This window comes from Dama dama, chromosome 33 (genome assembly GCF_033118175.1).
Source record: "Dama dama isolate Ldn47 chromosome 33, ASM3311817v1, whole genome shotgun sequence".
In the NCBI taxonomy this organism is placed as follows: domain Eukaryota; kingdom Metazoa; phylum Chordata; class Mammalia; order Artiodactyla; family Cervidae; genus Dama; species Dama dama.
In genome coordinates, this window is record NC_083713.1 from 57,815,012 (window position 1) to 57,842,420 (window position 27,409).

The following is a 27,409-nucleotide window of genomic DNA, read 5'->3' on the forward strand; positions in this document are numbered from 1 at the left end:
TACAAAATTGCTGTTTGTAGTATATGTGTAGTTTCTAGAGATACCAATGTATTGAATGACAAATATGTTAGAAAATGTAGAGATTTGTTACATATTTTTTAAATGTACTTATCATTTGGAATCTTTAGCTTTTCAAAAGTTCTGAATCTTCCTTGTTCATGAGATATTTTGAGAGATTGAGGTTGTCTAACAGTTTACTGTTAATCTATATTAACACAGTACAGGAGTTCAATATAAAATGTCACCAATTAAACATCTTTATTGCAGGTGAACTTTCTCCATGTGCATTATTGAATGGAGGTTGCCATGACTTGTGCCTTTTAACTCCTAATGGAAGAGTGAATTGTTCCTGCAGAGGGGATCGAATATTGCTGGAAGACAACAGATGTGTGAGTAAGTAAAAAGAATTAAGATGTGATGTGACACGTAACTACTCAAAATGGCACACATGGACATTGGAATTGTTTTAGTGTATGAATGAAGTTGTACTCTCCTCCAATATTAGAGACCCTGTTGGCTTATCTCTCTATTCTAAAAAGAGCTGTTTACCATTCTACCTAGCACTATGTGATAGGTAATAATAACCCAAATAGCGATGAATGTTGTATCCCCTGATTATGGCTGGAAGATGTTGGGCAAATGGGAGAAATACCTGTATACAATGATACCTGAAAACTTGGAGTTATGACTTTAAGAATTCAGTCAATAGCAAAATTAATTAAAGCCAAAAGAAAACCAGTGTACAGGCAGTAGCTTAGTAGTGAACCCACTCACAGTCGGTCAGAGTATATAAATGAGAAAGAATGGCTCACCCTTTATTTGTAGTCATTTCTGAACTGTTAATTAAAAATGTAACATCGCAGCCTTGTGTGATGTTTATACCTCCCAAAGGCATTACCATCTTTAATTAGTACCATTACAGTATATACTTACAGCTAAGTTTCCCAAACTGTTTCTACCGTAAATAATGGTTCAAGTGTTCTAATAACATCATGAAAATTATCCAGTAACATAAAAAGGGTTAATTTCTCTTTAACATCAAGACTAGTTGTGAGTAAGAATGACAGTAGAGAAGCATCTTGGAAAACTATAAATTGGTAAATTCTTAGGATGTGTTCAGTTTTTTTTCCTTCTCATCTGTATACTTATCTCATATCTTTCAAGTTAGAAAATCAATAGAGTTGAATATGTCTACATTATAAAAATAAGAATCATAAGCTGAAAGTATTTTTCAATCGCATCTTTTGTCTTTTTTCAGTCTTTGTATACCAGGAGGATCTTCTCTTTTGCCTGTTCTTTATTTTAATACAAACAAGTGTGATTCTTGGACACATGTACATTTGGAAACTTTTTTCTAATACAAACACTTTGACATAATTTTTTAACCAGGAAAACTACTACACCTAATACAGGAACATAAACATATTTTCTCACTGTATATTGGCACATAATCGAAAGAGGGCATTTCTTAGCAAAATAAGTAAAAGACTTTAAGAATGTGTCAAGGCAAACAAGGGAATGATGTAATTGGTCAGTAGATAGCTAATTTCAATAATTTGGGCCACAATTCCAATATTTCTTCATTACCTAACACTTCCCTGAATTGCTCAAGCAATTGCTTAAACTCTCTATTTGTTTGCCTTTGTGGTTTCAGCTGTAATTGTCTGGATCCGATGCCATCTGTAAGCCTGGAGTGTTAGCCATGCATTAGAATCACTCATGTTTCTTTCACAGGTCACTACAGGCCAATAGTAAACCAATGCCTCTGGTCAAAACAGCAAGGCTTATTTGTATACAGTAGATTCCTGTCCTTGCAGCAAAATAGATTAGATCCATCTGTCCCTACTAAGCCACCTGCGCCTCACTATTGTGAGGGAATGAATCAGACAGAAAACTGTAGTGTTAAAACAAGCATAGTTGTATTCACGTGGAACTGTAGAGTGATACTGGATTCTTCAGAACTGACAAATCTTTACAGAAGTATCTTGTATCCAATGTGCATTCATATTGAAATTCTGTGGTCCAGCAGAGAGATTGAAAAGTAACTCTTGGCTTCTTCTTGTCAAATCTATCTTTGGGAAATGATGATGTTTCTGGCATATCAGGGTCCACATCTGAATTATTTCACCCAGAGCAGTTTATGAATACTAACGGCAGCATTACAAGGGTGAAAGGTTATTTACTAACACCTACTTGAGGGCAAAGGAGAGTAAACCATTTGTTGTCATAACTCTTGAGATAAAAAGATTAGGCAATTCCATTTTACATGACATTGCTAACCTTATTAACACCCATAATAGAAATAAGAATAGCAAATATAATTAGATGAAGCAATTACCTTGTAAGAGAATGGAGGACAGCTGAACCACAGTTTTTGTTTCTAGAGAGAGGCAGAAAATACTCAATACTATTTCTTCAAATGAACATACCTAAACAAGAATTGTGCTCATATAATATTTGTTTTTTGCATAATAAACCATATTTACCATAAATATTATCATCTTTTCCTCAAAGGTACAGTGATTATAAAACCAAAATATAGCATTTTCTATCATAGCGATTATTTTTCACTGGCAATGAGAAACTAAACAGTATGTGTTTAAAATAGATAAAACAAGTTAGGAATGCTAATGGATTCTTGGTAAATGGATGAACTTTATTCAGTTCATGATCTAAGGTGATTGTGAGCAGGAAGTCAGCACTCTCCTTGAAGATAATAATTCTTTAAAGTGAATGGTATTTTTAGACTCTTAATTTCTTGTTATTTCATCTAAAATGGCATTCTACCTTAGCTACTGACTTACATACTGACTGCACCATGAAAAACAAAATTAACTTTAGAGAGGGCTGCTATCATTTAAAAAGTTAAATTATAAGTCATTAATAGATAGATGGATAGAGAAAATATAAATATTCTGTAAAAATGGTTACATTCTAGGAATAATAAAGAAACAAAACACTGGGAACTTCAAAGAGTATTAGTGTCTGTTTAATCAAATATTCCTGAAATAAATCCTAAAAGCTGACAGCAAATTATAAAATTAAACTATATTTCCTGCATTAGTAGAGATAAATGAATTCTAATTACCTCCCACATAATTAATATGAGTTACTTTCCTTGTACGGTTTTTCTACAAGCAATAGATTGAGTGCTGCCCTGTGCTAAGTCACTTCAGTTGTGCCAGACTCTTTGAGACACTGTGGACTGTAGCCCACCAGGCTCCTCTGTCCATGGGACTCTCCAGGCAAAAATACCGGAGTGGGTGGCTGTGCTGTCCTCCAGGGGATCTTCCTGATCCAGGGATCTAACCCGCGTCTCTTACATCTCCTGCACTGGCAGGCGGGATCTTTACCACTAGCACCACCTGGGAAGCCCAATAGACTGAGTATATGCAAGCAGACAGCACATAATGCAGCAGAAACATTGCACTCCAAAAGCTTGCTAGTAAATCAATTGTTTAAGAATAAAAATAAAGGAGTGGGATGGTGTGGGAGATGGGAGGCAGGATCAAGAGGAACAAGACATATGTATGCCTAAGGCTGATTCATGTTGATGTATGGCAGAAACCAACAGAATATCATAAAGCAATTATCCTCCAATTAAAAATAAGTACATTTTTGAAAAATGTCTCTTTTCCCCAAGAGAGATCATTCTAAAACAGGGGTCACAAATTGGCATTCCAGGGATGAAACCTAGCTATAGAAAAGCTTCCTTGTACTCATGGCTATTGCTTTTACTCACAAGTTGGTCAAATCACATATAAACTCGGGCTTTAAATTTCTTCTAAGAATCCTGGCACTTAGAAGTGGAACAATATGGCAGTGGTTAACTGGAGCCCATAAGCATCTGCTGCATGTGCATTTCAGTTTATCTTTGTCCTTCACCAGCACCCCCTACAGATTCCCATGCATTTCAAGGAGTAGGTACTGATCACATGTGGCAGGAAAAGAGAGTCTTCTCCCTGGTACCTCTCACAATGTAAATAGCACAAAAGGCTCTGTCTATTCTATAGAGAATACTTTCAGCAATTCTAGTACTTCTGAGTGATAGAAATTGTTACAGAGATTTTTTCAGCAGGTAGTTGGGGAGGAAGGACATTTGGAGGTGAGACTTCAGTGAAATGAATCAATTCAAGGCATCCAAGATGAGAACTCTATATGCTAAAAAATTTCAGTGTATTGAAGAATATATGAGATTTCAGTAAGAAAATACAAAAACACTCTTAGTATGTACAGAGCTTATTTAACTGGCTCTTTTTAAACATTTATTTTTGGATAAAGTGCTAAGCAAGATGCATAAATATAGTCACCCAAATTTAAGCTCCTCCTTCTTTCCACACATGTACAGTCACCAAATAATTAACAAAATCCACAAACATACTTTAAACACAAAGATAAAGTCAGGCAACTTATGAACATTTGCAAAGGGAGTTTGAAAACAACACAATAAATTCGTCCCTCTTAATTTTTTTGTAAAGAAATTCCATAAACAATTGCCCTTCATTAATTTTTATATAAACAAATTTTAATTTATTTTTATGACTAAGATTAAAGTAAACAATTGTTATGACATCAAAAATGTTTGTTATTACATGAAATATTGACTTTTTTTCTTTTCAGCTAAAAATTCTTCCTGCAATATTTATTCAGAATTTGAGTGTGGAAATGGAGAATGTATTGATTATCAGCTCACCTGTGATGGCATTCCTCATTGTAAGGATAAATCAGATGAAAAACTGCTCTACTGTGGTAAGTTTTCAGTGTTCGATTTTCTCATTTCAGAAATGTTTGCAATTATTTTTATAGTTTTTAGTAAGATTGTCTCCATTTGGTTTGTGTGTGTGATTTTCTTACTGCCTCTCATTAACATGTAGATTAACAATTGATTTGGCTTATTCTTATTCAAATTGGGCACCGTATTTCCTACCCAATATACGTGATGTTAATTGAAGAATTTCCTCATAGTTTCCATGCTTGAAGTATAAATTTAAATACACAGGAGCCTGTTTTTGCGCTGCCTAGTTATTCATCATTAGCAAAAGGTTTTAGGCTTACATTTAAAGATGTCAGAAGTATTAGTTATTGACTGGATTTTGCGGGTTTACCCTGCAGCAAACGTCCACCAAGAGTCAATAGCATATTGTTGTATTGGTATCACAGTCTTACTCATTCTAAATAATTTTGCCTCTAGGATTATCCCAGGGCTATTGTCCTTAGAGACAAAGGCTACTTGCTTTAGCCCTGGTGTCCATTAAGTATGGAATTCCACCAGTTGTGCCTCTGTAGCTGACATCAAATGATAGTCAACCTTTCCCTCTCCCATAGAAATATAAACTGGCTTTTGGACTCTATAGTAAGCAACTGTTACTCGCCTTCATTTCAACAATATTTTTTTCTGAAAGCATGCATCTATGTAATCACTAATAGTTGATGTAGAATTGATCCATAATATTTCTAAACTGGTCTGATTTATTTTATGCTGTATAGTATTGGTATTATATGCTCTTCAAAATTTAGGTATCTATATCTGGAATTGTTGTATTTGGCTTCTGTATTTCTCCTTTGTTTTATTTCTGGTCAAAGAAAGTTAAAACACGAGTAAGGTGGATTTTGGGAAATTTACAAGAAGTTTTTTCACTCTTTTACATTGCAGAGTAAACATCCTTGGTTAAAATGATAGTCAAATGTAATTTGTCTATAATCAACATGTAACTAAATCTTAGGGAATTTACCTCAAATGATGTATTTACCAGAATCAATAGCTATGTCCTGTACATCATGAACATATTAAAGCATATAAAAATGTGATAATAATCAGCTTACAAATTCACATTATTATGAATTGGCTTGAGAATATATTTCACATTATTTTTATCTTCTTAGAAGGCAGATAATATTTGTCTGAAAAAGGGTTAGCAAGGTTTTTCTATAAAGGGTAAGCTGCTATTTTGTAGTTTTGTGGGTCATATATGCTTTTGTCACATATTCTAGTGTTTTAAACAATCTTTTACAAATGTAAAAATCATTATTAGTTCCAGAGCCAGATAAAATCAGGTTCACATGCTGCATTTGGCCTGTGGACTATAGTTTGACAATTTCAGATACCAGATTTTAGAATCACATTTGAGTTTAAATGTTTGGTCCCAAATCTGCTAATTTGTGACTAGTATGAGGAAAGGCCATTACTTCTCCTATATTTTAGTTTCTCACTACAAATCTTCCCTGGTGGCTCAGCTGGTAAAGATTCCTCATGCAATGCGGGAGACCTGGGTTCAATCCCTGGGTCAGGAAGATCCCCTGGCAGAAGGCTTGGCAACCCACTTCAGTATTCTTACCTGGAGAATCTCCATGGACGGAGGAGACTGGAGGGCTGCAGTCCCTGGGGTCTCAAAGAGTCAGACACGACTGAGAGACTAAGAACAACACAGCACGCTGCAAAGCAAACCTAGCTGGAATGGTGGTCTGGAACATTAAATAAACATATATATATTTACGTATGCTCAATATAGAGCCTCACACAAAAGAAGCTTTCAGTAAATGGCAGCTATTATTATTGTGAGTGGTACTTTCTGCCCCAAATCAGAAAATGTCAGGAGATTCTTATTAAGGTAAACAGATTTCAGAAGGCAATTATTCTTCTGCTTCAAAAATTCTAGTAGGTCCTTTAAGATGATTTTTTAAGAGAAATTTATGGATAAATAGGTGACTCTTGAATTCACTGATTCAGGAATAAATATTTTGTTTGACACTTCTTTTTCTTGGTTTAAAAGACTTGTGGGGTGCAAAGGAGATAGGGGATAGGTGTTGGAGTGTCTTTATTACTTTTGAGGTAGAGATTCATTTCTTCAGAAATGAATATGTGATATAAATTTATTTCTGTCCTACCTGAAAGAAATGCCAGAAGCAATAACGTGGGTATAATTTGACGAGATCTCCCAGTATGAGTCACTGAAGTTAAAGTAGTCAAAAAGAGTTTTTTCATAGATATTCTAATCTAGAACTTGAATAACACACAGCACCTGTTCTTTAGATCCACAATCTGGTTATTGTGAAGGAGATCTTACCTGTGATCTTCGTTTTGTAACAATATTGCTATAAGCCCTCCAAGTGCGTGTTTTCACTTTTCCATGTAAGAAAACAGAAGTTGTCGAAGAGGTTTCAAGCCCTGCTCCAACCGTCGTTGTGTTCCTCACGGCAAGTTGTGCGATGGCGACGACGACTGTGGAGACAGCTCTGACGAATTAGACTGTAAAGGTAAATGCATGTCACGTCAGCCTAGGAATATCATCATGCTGAGTGCTCCCCAAACTCTTCCACAGTGCATTCCTGAGAGTTCTGGAGTTTCACCTTTTTGATATATAACCCTGACTAACATCTATGGACCATGCTTTGGTCAATGCTGTTGAAGAGAGTTATTAGAGTCAACTGAAAATTGATGACTATTTTTCTATTTCCGGTTTCTATTTCTTTCTTTGCTCACTTCAAGATTCTTTCACACCTTTTCAGTTCAACCTCCCTATTTGGGACATTTCTACCAGAAGATATAATACTGAATTTACTGCTTCAAAATGTTCCCCTTCATTCCTTAATCCTGTCTCCTACATGTGATCTCTTCATTTTCCTACTTATTGGAAAGGAAACCTTGGTATTCTTCTTTGTTCCTCCTTCCACCGTGCTTTCTTGGCCACATGCCCCATCATCAACAAATCTTCCAATTCTTTGAAATATATTCCCTTTCAGTCTACTTTGAGCCTAGCTTAACAGAGTAAGCTTAACAGCATTTTAATTGATCTCCTTTTGGAAACAAATTGGAAAGACTGCTACTCTTTCCAATAAATCTGAATTTTCAGTCATGCTAACACAATTTAACATTTTACCATGTTAAATTTAAAATTTTACCATGGAGTACATCAGCAGGCACACTACCTGGATTAAAACCCCAGCCCTAACACTAACTGTGAGACTTTGGATGAGGTACTTAACCAACTGGTGCCTCAGTTTTCCAAACTATAAGAAAAGAAACAATAGTTAAATAAGTGTATCAGTATTAGAACAGAACATGGCATATAGTAAATGCTATGTAAAAATTTAGTTGTTTTTTTTTTTTTTTAAATTATTCCATAGGTAAAGAATCCTGATGTTTGCAGAACAAGTGACAAGTTTTTAATTTGACATTTATGGTCTCCTAAAATCTGGACTTTTTCCAAACCAATTCCCCATTAAAAATCTTTCCATTTATTGAAAATACTTTATTGGGTGAAATTCTTTAAGAATAGAGACATAAAATTTGTAAGTTCTGTGTGTGCCCTCAATTTAGATCAAACTCTAAGTGAAAGATAGTCATTTAAGTAGATAAAAATGAATATGAGGTGCTATGATTGCACTATTAAGATTTACTTTTTTAATTTGAAACTTGAAAGTTTTCATAGACTAAACTCAAAGTCTAAAAGCAGTGGAATGATTTCAAAACAAGGGAATTCCAAGCAGAGGGACTAAAATTGAAAACTGAAAGTAATTTGATGATTAGAGCCAGATTGCATATTGGGGAATGTCAACAAAAATGAAGTGAGTTAGAAGGAACTGGGATATGATGGTGTTTTTTGGTGTCATGTTATAGAACATGAACTTTATCTTGTAGTCACCAGAAAGGGGGGAAAAAAGGGAAAAAAAAAACCCTGATTTTTAGAATTAAAACTATAATACTGAGACCAGAAGGACAAAATAGGAGGATGTTACAGCAGTGAAAGCTAGGAATAAAGAGGAGAAAGACAGATATAACAGCATTTTAAATGGTAGCATTACAGGTATTTTGGGGTAAGAAACATGGGAATAGAGGATATGCATGTATTGGTGGGGGTGGGAGGAGATGTTCCCAGGTGGCGCTAGTGGTAAAGAACCCACCTGCCAATGCTGGAGACATGAGAGACCTGAGTTCAGTCTCTGGGTTGGGAAGAGCCCCTGGAAGAGGGCATGGCAAACCACTCCAGTATTCTTGTCTGAAGAATCCCATGGAGAGAGGAGCCTGGCGGGCTATAGTCCGTGCAAAGAGTTGGACATGACTGAAGCATCTTGGCACATGAGTGTGCGTGTGTGTGTGTGTGTGTGTGTGTGTGTGTGTGTGTGTGTGTTGTCTGCTTTTAAAATATTATTTGTTTTCATTAATTTTAAAATGCCTTTTGTTGTGTGAAACAGGGATAAGATAATAAGAATTGTCCACATTCTGAGGTTGGGATACCTATAAACATTCAAATGGAACTGTTCAAAGGTTATATATATAAGCAGAGATATGGAGCTCAGATAGTAGGTTTAGATCAGAAGAATTGATCTTGGATTTCTTAAAGAGAGAGAACTCAAAAGAGGTATGAAGTAGGAGTTGTTTTGGGAGAATGCATCAAAATGACCTGTTGTATTTAAAATTGAAGACACTAATATAAAAATGAAACATATACCACAAGAGTAATAAAATGAGCTTCATAAGAAATTTTTTTTTAAAGAAAGGAGGATAAGTTAGCATTACAGAGAAGGCAAGTGGGCAGGCATAGACTGGAAAGTCCACTATACTTGGCAAATAGATAATAATTTCTTGGTTACCTTCAAGAGTCAGTTCAGTGGAATGGGAAGGAAATACCAGATCACATTGGATTGAGACAAATATGAATGGTGAAAGAGTAAAGACAGTGAATTCAGACTATTTTTTAAAAAGGTTGATGGTAGAGGAAAGATGTATGAAGTGCAGTTGTAATGAGAAGACAATAAAAAGTTAAGGAAGAAGGTAAAATGTGTACAAATTATTTTGTAGCTGATAAAGGATTGAGCAGTTACTCTGTTGTCTTAGAGTATATGATCTTGGCCAAACACTTGAGAAGCTTACCATCTAAGTTGATATTGTAGTTTAGGAAGAGCCAAGTACACTTGAAAGTTAACTGTGGTTTCATATTATCTATAAAAGACTAAAACTGATAAACTGTAGTCAGACATTGGTAGTTAGTGGAGGGAAACAGATAAGCATTTGGAAGAAAGGACAGAAAAGTAGAAGGAAACCCCAAAAATGGACATGTTGTATTAGTTATGCAAGGTGGAAAGACTATCATGAAAACAGTAAGCTGGGATAAAAATTAAAATATAAAGCTAGAATATGAAGGAACTGAATAATAGCTACATAAAGTAGATTTTAATGTAAACTTCCATGGCTAAAGAAGCCATGTAAATTTAATAAGTTACTGTGGATTTTCTTGGAAAATGGTTTATTTTAAAAAACAGTAAGCAAACTAGTGCATTTGGGTTTATGAAATATAGTATCCAGTACACGGTAGGTGTTTATTAAACTCTTATGTGGCTGGTTGAAACCATAAGTCTTCTAAAGTATAGATGGGTTTTATTCTACTTAATGACATCAGTATCAGCTGAATAACAACATAAATAACTCAAAACTTTATTTCCCCCTTTTTAATCTAAACTGTTAGTTTCTGTGTTATAACCATCTCAGCCATATACTTGGAGACAGAACTACCATGTTTGAGATTGAAGTTTCTGTCAAAACTTTTATTTTGTGATAATAATAGTGTAGTGATCATGACAATTGGATATCTTATGAAGCAATAACAACAAAACTGTATGCCTTGAACTTCTTCCTATATAATGTAGTACATTTGAAAGTACACATGTGCAAGTAGATACTGTGTTACATACTATAAGTTAACAAATTTAAGTAAATGATCTAGCTTCTGTAGGATAAACAAATGGGTAGCTTTTTAGATGAAAGCTTACTTATTACATTTTCATCTTTTAGATTTGATTTTCCTCTCATATTAAGATTGTTCACATGGTATTCTTTCATGCCACAGGGGAAATACTAATTTGGGTACTTTTTCCATAAGCCAGTTTCTTATAAAGCATTAATTCAGATGTATGTCCATCAAACACATGGACACTTACAGCATGTAAAAGATCATGAAGGAAAAGGAATATAAATAGGCTTAGGAAGAATGAAAAAATTATTTCTCTAGTCTCTCCCTTTTTCTATAATCATTGCAACTTGGGGACACAGTACTTTGTTGTATGTATATATGTACATGCACACAAATCATATGTTATTGTTTAATGTAAATAAAGTAAAAAATAACAAAATTTAAGTGGTACAATATAATATCAATAAATATAGAGAGATTTTAATAGGCTTTGGAGAAAAGCTACAGTGGAATCATCTGTGAATTATCTGAAGTACTATTACAGTTTTGTATGTGTAATTTAGATGTTAATAGCAATTAACATTATTTTTTTAATGGCATATATTCAAAGAATCTATTTGTGGAAATAGATATTGTAAGGAAATATTTTTGGTTTCTTGTCTTTGGAAGCAAAGTGAAACCCCAAATCCTCATCAGTCTTTTATCACTGCCTCTTTCTAGTATTCCTTTCATAACTGAGAGCTTTAGACATCAAGCTGTCTAGTGGGGATCTGAGGAGTTGTTCAGAAAGTTTGTCTTCATTCCTCTTCTGTTTGAGTGAATAGATTTGTGGAGATTGCAAAATATCCCTCCTTCGCTCCCTGTTGAGATGAATACACTCCCTCTGAAAAGAACTTCCTTGGGCCACTTGAACACCTTAGGTGGACTGGAGAAATAAGCACTTCTAAGGCAACCTAGAGGAGAGGAAGCTGGTGTTTTGTTTTGTTTTGGTCTGTTTTCCCCCAAATTCATAGGGAAACTTTGAAGATTCCACAAACAACAAGCCAAAGGAAAAGGATAAGCCTACCTGGAGGAGAAATCATTCTTTCTGGGTTCACCTACCCTTGGAGCCTAAGCAGTATATTAAATAAAAGATGTGGTTTGAAAGTAAACAAAAGAGATATGACAGTGCTTTTAAAATATTTTTTCCGTGTCAGCTTCCCCTTTGCTACAGGTTGGGCATGGGAGTTGGAAAAACAAACAGTGAGTTAGCTTAGTTATAAGAATAGTCCTAAGAGCCAGGGGAAGACAAATCAATTTTATATCTTTGCTATCAAATTAAATATTTTAATTAACATGGAGAGAAGGAAGTGGATTAAATAGAATTAAGAAAGTATATGAAGGGAAGAAAGTATGTTCTTTTACTTTCTCTCTTGCTACTACTTTTGATCCACAATACCTGTCAGATCTTCCTTTGTAGTGTCTCACTGCTATTCCTGGTGTCACTCACAATTTGTAGGCTTTATTAATTTTTTTTGGCACTATCTGGAGGGAAAAGGATAGTATTTCTCAACCAGTTTACCTTTATTTGGACTACATTATTTTCTCTTCTCTTTCTCTCCAGGACTTTTAGCCTGAAGAAAAGTTGTCAGAAACTTTTCATATTCACTTGACAAATTAAAGATCCCATTATCTTTTTCCCTCAAACTCACCCTAGGGTGAAACAAATGTCAGTACTTGACTGACCAAAACAACATAGAAGAGAATATGGCAGAGGGAGTAGAAAGGAAGAGGTTTTGGCATGAGCAGATTTTGCTTACTAATTAAGTGATGTTTTCTCTATTACCATGGATTTCTCCTGTTTTACGACTCTCCTTTCTTGTCCTCAAGTGCTGGAGATGTTAATCCCCTCATCCACCTTGCTCCTGCTGTTTATGGAACTGTGTAACTACTTAATATGCCCAATTCCAATACAGCTTATCACCCTACCCAATCCTTTAGCTGTTACCAAACTCTGGTACCAAGTCATGGAATCTATGGAGATAGGATTAAGAGTGAAGGCACGACTGGTTCCTATTTGCACATTTCACATGCTCTAATATGCTCTCCTTGCCCTCCCCACCAAGATTCATTAGCCCTATTTTTGATTGCAAAACATGGGAGAAAAAGTATTTCATCCTCTCTCGAGTTCTCCTGATCCCCCACCTCATTTTTCCCCTGCCTTTCTCTTAAATACTATTTTCTAACCACTCTTCTCAACTTTAAAGTTATAGTTTCTTTTCATCTAGTTAGATCAGAGTTCTTCTGTTTATTTTTTCTTCTTCCCAGAATTCTATCCAAGACCATGTTCTAATTGCTCCACGTTTCCACTCTTTTCATTAGCCATTCTTTACACTTGCTTCCACCTGGAGCACCCAACACTACTTTTGAAACTCCATTACTGTGAAATCCCTGAAACTCCAGTCCTCTTAACTCTCTGAAATGCCATCTCCCTGTTCATGGAGTCATTATTTGCCCTCTTCTCTCAATCTGCCACCAATATCCACTCAGGTGCACTCCATGCAATGTACACAGAAGATTATATGTGGAAGTTTGGAGGGAGATGGAGATGGTGGAGTGGACTGTGATTGTCCCAGTACATCAGCATTAGGATTTCTAGCATCCCAAACTCTAACTGCAAGTATAGATAAAATTTTAAGTGCCTTGTGCAATAAATCTTTGTAAACTTGATTAGGGATACTACCACTATCCAGAATATTGTTTCACAGAGAAATTAATTCTGAAATATAGTGTTTATAAGGAATTTTTTGGAACACAACCTCTTAATAAGAGACTGCTGAAAGACAACAAAGTCAGAAGCAAAATGCATATGCTTATCATGATTATTTTCTAAATTATGTATGCCATTTACCATTTACTATTTCCATGGAAAAATATCGAACTGAAATGAAATAGAAAAGAATATGGAAGAGAATTTGTTTTATTTAGCATTAAAAAAATCTATTTTTTTCCTCTTTGAAACAATGTGTTTATCTCATATTATAATGGCATTATCTTTTCACATGATAAGATGTTATTTTTAATGAATAAAACAGTGAGGCAATTATAATTGCAAATTGTAAATAAAACATTTATTCTAATCATCATTTAAACACAAATAAGGATACAATTGCAAGATACAATTAAACATAAGAGCAGTGCATTTTGAAATACAAATGACATACACACCCTTGAGTAAAATTTGCATATTTTAAGATAGCATTTTAACCATTTACAATTGATATAATTTATATTTATAATTAAATAGGCTCTTTAGAGTATCAACACTAGTAAAAATGGCATAATCAGAGAGCCCTTCGGGTTCTTCATTAACATAATCAACCTGTGGAAATTTGAATTTGGAATAAAATTCTCACCTAAGTTAATCTAACACACAAAGCAAGCCATGCACCTGTTCACAACATATTGCTGGAAAACATTATATGGTAATGAATGTGTAAGCAAAGTAGAAAGGAATATATGATTAAGAATAAGCAATTCTGTACAAAGAATATATAATGCTGGTAGCATATCAAAACTGATTTTCATCTAAGCATAGCAGGGAACTGGAAAGCCTTACTTTCCAATAACAGAAACAAGTCGTACCACATTTATGTGCTTCTTGGCGTGAGGCATCCATATTTCCTACACCAAATGTTAGTGATGTGGCATATAAAGGAGAATAACATAGTATGATGACTTTCTAGCAGTGCTGAACTATTTCATCTTTGAGTAATAAAGAAAACACTCAGTGATTTCCTCCTCAGTCTCTGTTCCTCTGTCCATCTCTTTTTAACATAGTAGGGAACGTTCCACTTCTTAGCAAACAAGTTAGTATTTCTCTGTACACACTCAGGCATTTGCTTAAGAGCCATAACCTTGTACTTTTGAAGCTGAAAGGAAAGAGCATTTCAGCAGTATTTATTTATTTATTTTTGTTTGTTTGTTAGCTTAGCTTTGAAATGGAATGATCAGGTAAAAAAGACGCAGGCCTCTGCTTTCATGGAGCTTACGATTTAATGGGGGGAGAGATATCTAAGCAGGCAATTGCAATGCAGCATCATAAGTATCACAATGTAGGGAAGAACTGTGTGACGGGAGAATATCTGAGGCATCTAGCCCAAGCTTGGGATTGGGAGTCATGGGTCAAGTTTAACTGCCCAGAGTTTAAAAAGCAAAACCAAGCAAAATGATAAGAATTAAAGCACTCAAAATGTTAAAAGCAAGAAATCATTATCTAGCTTATCTATCTGTTTATTTATTTACCTACTTTTCTAGTTTCCACCTGTGCTGCTGTTGAGTTCCGCTGTACAGATGGGACGTGCATCCCGAGATCAGCACGATGCAACCAGAACATAGACTGTGCAGATGCTTCAGATGAAAAGAACTGCAGTAAGATACTCCATTACCTTTTGTTTGTTCATGCCTGTGCACCTTTGGCATTTCACTGAACAGTGTCCAACTCCTCACTGAACCTTGTCCAGAACTGATATGCAATTAACCCCTGTGGTGTAGGATAATTGCATATTTACTTCTTCAAATGAGGTTAGCATTTCTTGTTTCTGTGACCTACATAAAAGGCTCATGCAGATGAGGTGTTTCTCATTTTTCTGTTTACCTCCTTATAGATAATACAGACTGTACATATTTCTATAAACTTGGAGTGAAAACCACAGGGTTCATAAGATGCAATTCTACCTCACTGTGTGTTCTGCCAACCTGGATATGCGATGGGTCTAATGACTGTGGAGATTACTCAGATGAATTAAAATGCCCAGGTAATTCTAGAAAGAACAGTCTTTGCCTTGAAGATTTATGTTGTATAGCACAAACTTATTAATTTTCATTCTTGATATTCAGTGGCTAAGATTAAAATGAATGTTGTAGACTAAATTAAAAATGATCATCTAAACATACCACTTTATATTTTTTTTATGACCTATGGGATGATACTTAAGAAATCTGTTCTATATTTGGATCAGTTTCCTTTTTCAAGTTCATTTCTTTGTTAATCCTTTTAACATTGGGGATAACATCTTAAAATGTGTAATTTATAAAGCTTTCATAGAAGCAGTATATACTGAGAGAAAACTATCAACAGACTAAGAGAGGGGGACTAAGTTTCTCACTACTGGCTTTACTTGTATCATGCTTGTGTCGTCATACTAGGCTGTTCGGTGCAGCTTACATAATCTTTCAGCATAGTAATATGGGTAACAGTTATCATTACTGCATAAAGGTCCGTTCAGTTCAGTTCGGTCGCTCAGTCACGTCCGACTCTTTGCGACCTCGTGAACCGCAGCACGCCAGGCTTCCCTGTCCATCACCAACTCCCGGAGTCCACCCAAACCGATGTCCATTGTGTCTGTGATGCCATCCAACCATCTCATCCTCTGTCGTCCCCTTCTCCTCCTGCCCTCAATCTTTCCCAGCATCAAGGTCTTTTCCAATGAGTCAGCTCTCCACATCAGGTGGCCAAAGGATTGGAGTTTCAGCTTCAGCATCAGTCCTTCCAATGAACACCCAGGCCTGATCTCCTTTAGGATGGACTGGTTGGATCTCCTTGCAGTCCAAGGGACTCTCAAGAGTCTTCTCCAACACCACAGTTCAAAAGCATCAATTCTTCAGTGCTCAGCTTTCTTTATAGTCCAACTCTCACATCCATACATGACCACTAGAAAAACCATAGCCTTGACTAGACGGACCTTTGTTGACAAACTAATGTCTCTTCTTTTTAATATGCTGTCTAGGTTGGTCAGACTGGTATATTTGTAACTATTAGCCATCTTTACCCAAACAAGCAGTGTCATATGCATTCTTAGGAAGCTGCCTTCCATGAGAAGGTCATGAACTTGTTTCTTTCTAACTATTTGAGGAAACAAATTTGAAAAGTATATAATATCAGAAAGACAGATGGTAAATTACTAACTGAAAGTAGAGATACTTGTAGGATTCTAGTACATGCCTTCTCATACTGCTATTTCCTTCTCCTAACCCTGCTGCTACACTCACGTTTTCCACATTTTTGTTGATCTGTAATAATTTTTTGAAATATTTTAAGATACGATATTCATAGGTATTCTGCACACATATTTGTTTGTATTCCACAAGTGCACATACACAGTCTACTATAAAGAATTCATATTCTAATTGTACATAATCTATCAATTAACTGGGCAATGACAGATCCCTTCCTCCTCTCCTGGTCATCAGTATGTAACACTCTATGATGTTCCTTCTGGGTTTGAAGACTCGCTATGTCCTACGAGGAACTGGAGAACTTCTTAGGAGGCACTGAACTGCAGCTTGCTGCAAATCCTCTACAAATTATTTTAAATAGAATTTTATTCTTCATTATGTATGTGTGTGTGTTAGTTGCTCAGTCGTGCCTGACTGTTTGCCACCCCATAGACTGTAGCCCACCAGGCTGCTCTGTTCATGGGATTCTCCAGGCAAGAATACTGCAGTGGGTAGCCTTCCCTTCTCCAGGGGAATCTGGCCAACCCAGGAATCAAACCTGGGTCTCCCACACTGCAGGCAGATTCCTTATCATTTGAGCCATCAGGGGACTCCCTCAAAAGTGATTTTGCATCTTTAATTAGATCTACAAAGTTGGTGTTAAAAAATAAAATGGAGGTAATTTTTGTTATCTTAAAATAGTCATGCATCACTGTACTGTGATTAACAAGTATACTCTAATATTTACTGCCTGATTGGCTGTGAGTCCGTCACTCTAAAACTATGTAAACCTGAAAGTTCAAGGAGACCAATGATATCCAGTAAAGAGAAAAATCTAGTATTTTGTATGTACTCTTGGAGGTTATAGTAATACAATACCCCATAGTCTGAAAAATATATAATATACAAAACAATTTTATATACAGATACTTTTTATTCTCATGATAATTTTTAAGGTAGAACAATTTCAGAGATTCTATTGCAACTTGTTTTTCTTCCTTAAAATAGAAAATGAAAGTGTTAGTCTCTCAGTTGTGTCCAACTCTTTGCAATCCCATGGACTGTAGCCCACCAGACTCCGCTGTCCATGGAATTCTCCAGGCAAGACTACTGGAGTGGGTTGTCATTCCCTTTTCCAGGGTAACTTCTCAACCCAGGGATTGAATTCAGGTCTCCTGCATTGCAAGTAGATTCTTTACTATTTGAACCATCAGGGAAGCCCCAAAAGGTGGTATGGTCGGTCCTGGGAGGTTGGTAGGTGGCAGGGGCACAGGAAGAGGGAAGACTTCCCTGACCAGAATCAAACTAAGGCCCCGATGGTGAGAGCACCAAATCCTAACCACTAGACCACCAGGAAGAAGCTAAAATAGAGTACACTAATATAAATCTTGTCAAAGCATATGTATTCTTCAAGAATGGAACATAAAGTTTACACTTGCTCAGCAAAAACCTACTAATAATTTTGTAATTTATTTTTTCTGAGTATGGAATTAAGAATATTTTCCACATAAAATGATACTTTGGCCTTAGGTTTACTTATTTTATAGTCATCTCAGTTGTTTTATTTTATTTTTGTTAACTCCACATTATTTGTATTTAAACACTTGCTCCATTAATATCCTTCTTCTGGTCCAGGATTCAATCCTAGATGGGATTTTGTTATCATGTCTCCCTGATTTCCTCTGTTCCATAGTTTTAATTTCTCATTGGTTTTCATGACCTGGATATTCTTTAAAAGAACCTCTCAGCTCTTTTTTACTTAAGTTTTCTTGTTAGTTATCTCTTCCAGTTTAAGGAATATTACTGTCTTGATATCTATCTGCAATGCAGAAGTCTAAGATTTATTTACTTGACATTTAATTTATTTATTTGACAGTAGTTTATTTGACACTGCATTCTATATTTTATCACAGTTCAAAACAAACACAAATGTGAAGAAAATTATTTTGGTTGCCCTAGTGGAAGATGCATTTTGAATACCTGGGTATGTGATGGTCAGAAAGATTGTGAGGATGGACTTGATGAATTCCACTGTGGTGAGACATTATATCTTGCTTTACTTTTATAAACTATATTGTCATTTATATACTGATGTTACCTTACATAGGAATTTTACACAAAATATTGCTAATCAATTTTAATATCGTTTTATTTTTATGAAATAACACAAATGGTAAAAAATTAAAACAGAACAGAAAAGGTTATAATGGAGAATAATAATCTCCCATCAAACCTTTTCTTTTAACCTTTTCTGTTTTTGCTAGTGTATACCTCCATCAATCTAAATGATATATTTATACCTTCATTTCCTGACTTATTTAATTTAGATGCTAATATATTTACCTCCTGCTGTGAAAAATAAGGATTTAGTTTACACAACACATTATATTCTTCCTACCTGTTATTGACTATTATTATCCTAAATGTTTCTATTCATTACATGTATAGGTTTAAATAGTAAACTAAAACTTGCATTTCTTCAAAAACTCTCTCCCCATTCACCTCCCAGTTTCTGTTTGTGTACATTTCGTTTCACTTGGCAAGGTAAGAAAATATTTAAATTTTTTTGTTAGTTTATGAGTTTTATGATATCCAGGCCAATTTTTTTTAAAAGCATATAATTCTCTATTTTCATTTAGCTCAAATAACATATACCAGGGTAAACAGAGTGGGAAAACAGGATTAAAAATGATTGTCTAAGAAAAGTCAAACTCCCATAAAAGTAAATATCATCCTGAAATATGAAAGTGCATTTTGTTTGATTAAGATGCTATATATCTTTACGTTAGAGCCAGATTCTGAACAAGATTAACAGAGAACTTTACCAGTAGTTTATATAGATTCAAGATTTCTGGAACAGAAGCCATTATATATTTGTATCTTCTTTAATACTTTTCTGGTTTCGGCTTTTCTCAACATCACTCTTTTCACAGGTCATGTATGTAAATAAATAAAAATACAAAGTTTTGAATAAGTCTATAAGATAAAAGTCAAATTTTATTTTATAGTCATTTATATTTTGATGTACTAATTCAGTAGGATTTTGTTTTTGGGTGTTTGCTGGTGATAAATGAACTGAGGATAAAGGAAGGAGAGCAGTCACAAACTTTGTAAATAAATGAAGTATACTATCATAAATGCATAATTTGGTAATAAAATACTAGTCACCATGCCAATGAATCTGGATGTTATTAGTCAGACTTAAGTGTTCCCAAGGGTGAGGAACAAAAGCATCACAGTGTTAAGTATGTATAGTATGTTAAGTATGTATAGACGGAAAACTGACAGCTTATCAGAGAGCTAAAACCCCCTGAATCACGCCACCTTTAAAAACAAATGTGTATGGTGGTGAGTTCACCATATCTGTGACATTGCCTAGGATGTAGTTGTTTGTTTTTTTTTCCAACTGTTCAATAACAGACTAAAAGTTAGAAGAATACCACACCTGGACTTTTCTTTTTTTATTTTTTAACCCTACATGTTAGAAAAAGACAGGAATACATTTAGGAAGAGTGACTAGCATGTTGACTAACTTGGAGTCATATCCTATGAGATTATGTTGAAGAAACAATGTTGTATGACCTGGATACATACAGGGAATATGTATGTATTGAGAGGGAATATGCAAGCCATTGTCAAAATTTTATAGTACTGTCATGAGAAGGCAATGGCACCCCACTCCAGTACTCTTGCCTGGAAAATCCCATGGACGGAGGAGCCTGGTAGGCTGCAGTTCATGGGGTCGCTAAGAGTCAGAGAAGACTGAGCGACTTCACTTTCAGTCTTCCCTTTCATGCATTGGAGAAGGAAATGGCAACCCACTCACTCCAGTGTTCTTGCCTGGAGAATCCCAAGGACGGGGGAGCCTGGTGGACTGCCGTCTATGGGGTCGCACAGAGTCGGACACAAGCGATTTAGCAGCAGCAGCAGCATAGAGAAGAGGAAAGTGGCTTCTTTTATTTGGGACGACTGGTTTTCAGTTCAGTCGCTCAGTCGTGTCCGACTCTTTGCGACCCCATGAATTGCAGCACGCCAGGCCTCCCTGTCCATCACCAACTCCCGGAGTTTACTCAAACTTCTGTCCATCGAGTCGGTGATGCCATCCAGCCATCTCATCCTCTGGCGTCCCCTTCTCCTCCTGCCCCCAGTGACTGGCTTTAGTGAAGTCTAAAGAAGACTTTCCTCACTATCAGATCTTTCCTAAGATGGTCTCTAATGACTCATTTTTTTCTTTTGCACCTGAAACAAACCTTCTTGTGTATTCTTTAGATTCTTCTTGTTCTTGGAACCAATTTGCATGTTCCACAGAAAAATGTATATCTAAACACTGGATCTGTGATGGAGAGGATGATTGTGAAGATGGATTAGATGAAAGTGATAGCATTTGTGGTAAGTTGTTTCCTTTGTGTTCTCATACAATTTTTAGGAGTATAATACATATGCACTGTCATTTTAGAATATGCAGAGAACTTTGTTTTCTACTTTGTTAAACTTAATATGAAGTTTATATGTATATACATTTCAATGTAACTGTTTTCATTATTTTTATAACAACTTATTACTCTCTCTATATAAATATATATAGTTACTATTATGGTTTTAGGAATTTTTCCTGAATATTGACACAGTGATTGTATTTCTAGTCTTCAGTGACTTCTTCCAAATAGATCACAATGATTGGGATTACTTGGATGAAATGACTGAAAACTTTTTCATTGTTTTTGATTAGTATCGCTAAGTTCCCCTCCAAATTTATTATACCTGCTTATATTGCCATAAGTCACACATGGCGTGTGTATGTGTATTATAGTAATTACTATTGCTGAACTGTTCTTAATGGAAAGTAAGGAAACAGGTTACTATATGTGATTTTAAAATGTACTTTAAAATTTAGCTTTATGTGATTAAAGTTATGCTGTCAAATGTCCATGTTTACTATCCATCAACTACATTTTCTACAAAGTCAGTGTGATTTTCTTTCAATTAATCACAGATATTTAACAAATAATTTAAAATAAATGAATAAATGAATTTCTTAAGAAGTAGAAACATGAAGCAACCTAACCTTTATAAATTTATTATAATTGACCATACCTTCTACTAAATTATTTGTATATCTGTTTTTCTATCTTTCTGATCTGTTTCCGCATGTGTATTTGTACCTATAGCTTTATATTCTTTGCTTATTATATCCTATTTCATAACTATTATCACCCTCTTTTTACAGTGATAAGGACCTGAGTCAGAATAAGGCTTAATTATGAAGTATGGTGTACTTAACACATTTTTAAAATTTTCGGGAGTTGTGGCCTCTATTTAGGTCACTATCATGGAAACATGAATATAAGATTAATAATGTTCACTCTAAAATCAAGTTCTCTGTATGTAACATAAAATTGGAGATGTCTTTGGAAAGTAGACAATTTATTTTCCTGTATTAACCCACCTAAAATCTAGTTTTTATTTACAAAACTAAAACAATTTAGTTATACAACAGATAAAGATAAATGTAGAAAGATTACTATCAAAGACCTCTAAAAGGAAAAAGAAATCAGTAATTAACCTGATGACTGGCCAATCTATTTTACCTACTTTGTTTCTCTTTGCTATTAAATATTTCTATTTAAAAAAGTTATTGGAGTATAGTTGATTTAAAACGTTGTGCTAGTTTCAGGTTTATAGCAAAGTGAATCAGTTATACATATGCTTATATCAACTCTTTTTTATTTTTTTTTATTCTTTCTCATATAGGACATTGCAGAGTATTGAGTAGAGTTCTTTGTTTAATTTTAACTACCAGCTTACAACAGGTTGAGCGTATTTTCAGTCTCTAACATTTATCTTGCTTTTGACCCTTTGTATAATTCTACATTAAATGGCTCCCTTGATATTGCTGTGCTCTCTAAGTGGACACAGCATAATGGAACTGGTAAAGATTCTAAAGTGACACAGAGTGGAATCCTCCTGCATCTGCATTTTCCAGCAGTGTGATCATGTGGTCCATTTTATTCCTTATTCCTCCAATTCCTTTCTTATTAAATGGTTACAAGACATTTACCTTATGCAATTATCATGATCCTCTGACATGGCCAATGTGTAATACCTAAATGAATTTACTCCCATTCTCTTTTGTTCTGAATTTATTCCCATTCTCTTTTGTTTCTGCTCCCTCTCTTATTTTTCAGAATAGTGTTGCTGTCTCAGTGTTTATCAATGTCCTGGTAATTTTTTTAAGGATTTAATGGTAATGGACATGTTTACCTGTCATCAAAACACCCAGGGTATTAAACATATACACAGGCTACAGTTTATATACTACCAAGCTGTTGTTGCATAAAAATTAATGCTTTAAACCAAGCATCAGTCAATGAATAAACTTAATATTTTAGAATTGGAAAGGAACTTTATAAGTAATTTATCTGAGTGGTTTTCAACCTTTAGTGTACAAAAATTCCTATTCAGAGGTTTGTTAAAACAAATAGATTCTTAATCCCCACTTCAAAATATTCTGATGTAGACATATTCTTCCTTCATAAGTATATAGTGGTTCCGACTTGGGATTTGAGGATTCAGTTTGAAAATCATAGTCTAGTTTACCTCTGTCATATGATAGATGAAGAAAGAAAAACTCACAGAGGTTAATAAATTTGCCAAGGTCATTCAGTGAATCAGTGATAGCAGAACTAGGACCAGAATTCATATTTCTAAAATATGTACAAAATTGGATAGTTTCTAAAATACTTACAAAATCAGGCAGATATGAAACCAATCAAATATTATATCTGAAGAGGTATACAGGAGTTTCCCAGGCGGCACTAGTTGTAAAGAACCCACCTGCCAGTACAGGAGACATCAGGAGATGCAACTTCAATCCCTGGGTCAGGAAGACCCCCTGGAGAAGGAAATGGCAACCCACTCCAGTATTCTTGCCTGGAGAATCCCATGATCAGAGGAATCTGATGGGCTACAGTCCATGGGGTCACAAAAGGGTCAAACACTGAAGCGTTTTAGCATAGCCCAGCACAGGTACACAAAATGGATCTGGTAGAATTCCTTTTACTTGTCTTCCTTCTCCCTTGGGATTCATTTCCCTGTGAAAGGCAATGTGTCTCCAGATGAAAATGTAACTATGGAAGGAAGCCATGAGTTTTTTCTTTGGCTCATTTTCTTTCTAATTGTCCATGATATTTTGGAATGCTCTTAACACAGAATCTGTTGAACCACTTTCAAGCGAGCCAGAAAATTAGCTGCAAATAGCCTTATGCCATTTTATAGTTTTAGGTATCTTAGTAATTATCTAGTCGTACCCCTCACTTTAGAGTGAAACTCAGACACTAGTCTTCTGCAAGGTCATATAGAATTAAAGTTCTCAACACTTAAATCAATGCTATATTTATTATACGTACCTTGAAAATAAATTGAAGTGGTAATAAGAAAACAGACAAGGAGTTTTAAATGTATCAAAACTTCCTTAGCAGAAAGAATGATTTTTTTTTTACATCTCTAGCTAAATAATAAAAATATTATGGAAATTAAAGCACTAATTGAGAATCTAATACTGCAAGTGACACTGTATTTGTGACTAGCTTAAAAAATAGAAAGGAGGAATAATGTGAAAATAACTTTGTAAGGAAAGATTTTTCTTATAGAAAGCATTAAAGATATAATAGGTAACAGGTAAGTTCATTTTTAAATTAAAGCAACATTTGTTTAATAGATTTTCTTTATAATTTCTTCCAGTAATAGATATCATACTAAATCTCACCCTGTTAGCACCGATCCTCAATCAGATAAGCAAATCTGAATTACCTGGGGGACTTTTCAACATTCACTTGCCATTCTATCTTCCTAATTTAACTGTATGTCAGGAATGGGCATGTTTATGTTGAAAAAGATCAGCAGGGCTTTCAATTTGTCACCCTGCTATCCTCCCATATTGAAAACATTGCATTGAAAGCAGTTTTTCTCATAACAACTCTATGACTGAGAAGTAAGATGGTAATTGATAATCCAAGAGAAATAGCTTTAAATGTTTAGAAACAACTATCTTTCACCAATCTAGGCAGTCATATTTTCTTCCTGGAGATACTAATATTTTTTTAAAATAATTCTTACAACTTATTTTTTTGAACCTTTTCTATTTGGTCACATGAAAGGGAAATTAAAGAGAAGTTAGATTTGGGAGACATGTTACTAATTCACTCAATATATATTTTATATACATAACATATTCAATATGTACAACTGTACTCAGGGTTAGGTAAATATCAAGAGAATGAACTATTTCCTAATTTTACTTGATTATTCTATGCCCATAGAAGGAAAAGCAAAGAGCAACCCCTGAGACCCTTTGAATGTACAGTAAACAGCATTTTTTTGTGTGGAAACTGGTGTCAAAAAAAAAAATTACATTTGAAAAAATCATGCAATTAAAAGGATATTGAATTGACAGAGTGAAGACAAGATAGATTCTGTTTATTAAGTGTCTAAAACAAAGGGTACATGCACATATTCATCCTTTTCAACAATACAAGGTGGGGAGTAACAATAATGACCTTAGTGGTTAAGAGAAGGTGCTTAGGAACCAAAAAGGTTTTGGACTCCCAGCTCACCACAGGACTCCTTTTGCAACTTGAGACTTCCTGCAAGCTTTTAACTTCTCAGAGCCTCAGTTTCCTTTTATGTGAAGTGAAACTAATAATAGTTCTACCATTGTAGGTGATTGTGAGGACTAAATAAGTTAATATGCTAAGTGCTTAGCATATATTAAGTGATAAAAATGCTATTATTATTATCCTTATAGGCTCAGTCCTTTTGAAATTTTATCTCAATTTATTCACAATTCTATGAAATTTTTAGAATTTTTACATTTTACAAGGAGAAGATACTATTATTATTTTCTGCCATATAGCTTTTATTTTATTTTTCTGCCATATAGCTTTTATTTTATTTTCCTGCCATATACCTTTAAGAAATATAATTCTTGCTATTGGGAAGGAATGATCTTCTCAGGTAACACAGTGTTAAAGAATCCACCTGCCAATGCAGAAGACCCAGGAGAAGCAGTTTTGATTCCTGGGTCAGGAAGATCCCCTGGAAGAGGAAATGGTGTCCATTTCCAGTATTCTTGCTGGGAGAATTCCATGGACAGAGGAGCCTGGTGGGCTACAGTCCATGGGGTAGTAACGAGTTGGACACAAGTTAGCAACTAAATTACCACTGCCATTGGGAGGGAATGCATTCTGAGTGAAAAGTATCTATAGGGGAAGGATAATATGTGGTGATTCCAAAAAAAAAACTCCAGTTTCTTCCTTGTCAGTGACATTCTTCTGCTTCTCATCTATTGGAAATATAAATGATAGATCTTTCTCAGTGGACCTGCTGTGTGTGATCATAATGGCTTTTTTTTTTTTTTTTTTTTTTTTGGTGGTTTTCAGGTGCCATCACCTGTGCAGCTGACATGTTCAGCTGCCAGGGCTCCCGTGCCTGTGTGCCCCGACACTGGCTGTGTGATGGTGAACGGGACTGTCCAAATGGAAGTGATGAACTCTCCACAGCAGGCTGTGGTACGAACATGCATGGGGCTGTCTATGAAAGAATGCTCTTGCAGCATCCTCAGATATTTACTTCTGTAGTACTCACCATATCACCCTTTCTCTCACTTTCCCAACCCCTGGACTCATAGGTAGTATCAGACTTAATCAGGAGGGATGCTGTCAATCATAGCAGTTCAGCAACCCTTCATACCACTGTTCAGAGTGTTTCCAACATGCACGGTGGGATTACTCATTTTAAAATCATTTTTGATGAGTGAAAAATTTTCACTTCATTTCTGTGATACTGTAACCACCCTATGTATGTTTGTGTGGTGGAGTTGTTACTTTCTTTTTAGTATCTTCCCCGACCCTGTACTCCCCTTGAAGGCTTTTAGATTGCCCATTACAGATACTCTGTAAATGGCTGCTGTGATCCTAAATAACTACTGACCAGAAGGTCAGTAAACACCTATTAGTCCTACAGATAGGATATTAACCCTTAGGTCAGGTAAAAATAGTATGGATATAGCTGAATGAAGCTAGGGGATCAGAGGAACAGCTTTGGAGGCCAGACAATTTACTGTTTCTAACTCTAGGTCACTTCAGGAAATTTTCAGGGAATTACTCAGTAGTGAAAATTTAGATAAATTCCTTTGTGTGATCAAGAGAATGAAGGCCCTGGATGTTTGAATGCAGATCCCAAGGTCACATAGGGGATATGTTAAGCTGAGCAATGTATTAGGAAGATTGCTATGAACTCTGCTTATTAAAGGGAAGTCTGAAAAAAAAAATAAATAAAGGGAAGTCTGCTAGTCATCTCTCAGATGACCTATCTTCAGGTCTTTAAAACTGTATTTGAAGCTGTAATGTAATAGTATGTATATATGGGTGTGTGCATATGGGTTATAGTTAAAGCAGAAAAGGAAAAGGAAGACTTTGAGGCAGGCTGTGTGTACAGAACTCATACTATTGTAGAATAAATCACTTTGATCTTAAAACTGATACTTGTCTGTAAAGGTCAATGGGGCCACTGAGGGCTACATAATAAAGGATTATGCATCAATTCAGGGATCCAGATAGTCCCTGCATACTGTTGCTATTGTAGCAAGTTAATACTCTGGGAAGCATATTAACACTTTTGGACCACATGGGTGTTATTAACTAAATTATGTTAAAATACAACAAATTGTACTCAAGTGACCGAAAGCA

General features: G+C 35.2%; 1 protein-coding gene across 1 annotated transcript in view; it reads left to right on the plus strand.

Moving 5' to 3' along the window:
* LRP1B (LDL receptor related protein 1B) overlaps positions 1–27,409 on the plus strand; it is a 1,867,078-nt gene that overhangs the window by 1,546,017 nt on the left and 293,652 nt on the right. Inside the window, exons 45-52 of the mRNA XM_061135390.1 lie at positions 268–393; positions 4,621–4,749; positions 7,135–7,254; positions 14,985–15,098; positions 15,335–15,484; positions 18,578–18,700; positions 20,934–21,053; positions 26,102–26,230. Of these exons, the coding sequence (XP_060991373.1) occupies positions 268–393; positions 4,621–4,749; positions 7,135–7,254; positions 14,985–15,098; positions 15,335–15,484; positions 18,578–18,700; positions 20,934–21,053; positions 26,102–26,230 (1,011 nt within the window). The remainder of the gene's footprint in view (positions 1–267; positions 394–4,620; positions 4,750–7,134; positions 7,255–14,984; positions 15,099–15,334; positions 15,485–18,577; positions 18,701–20,933; positions 21,054–26,101; positions 26,231–27,409) is intronic.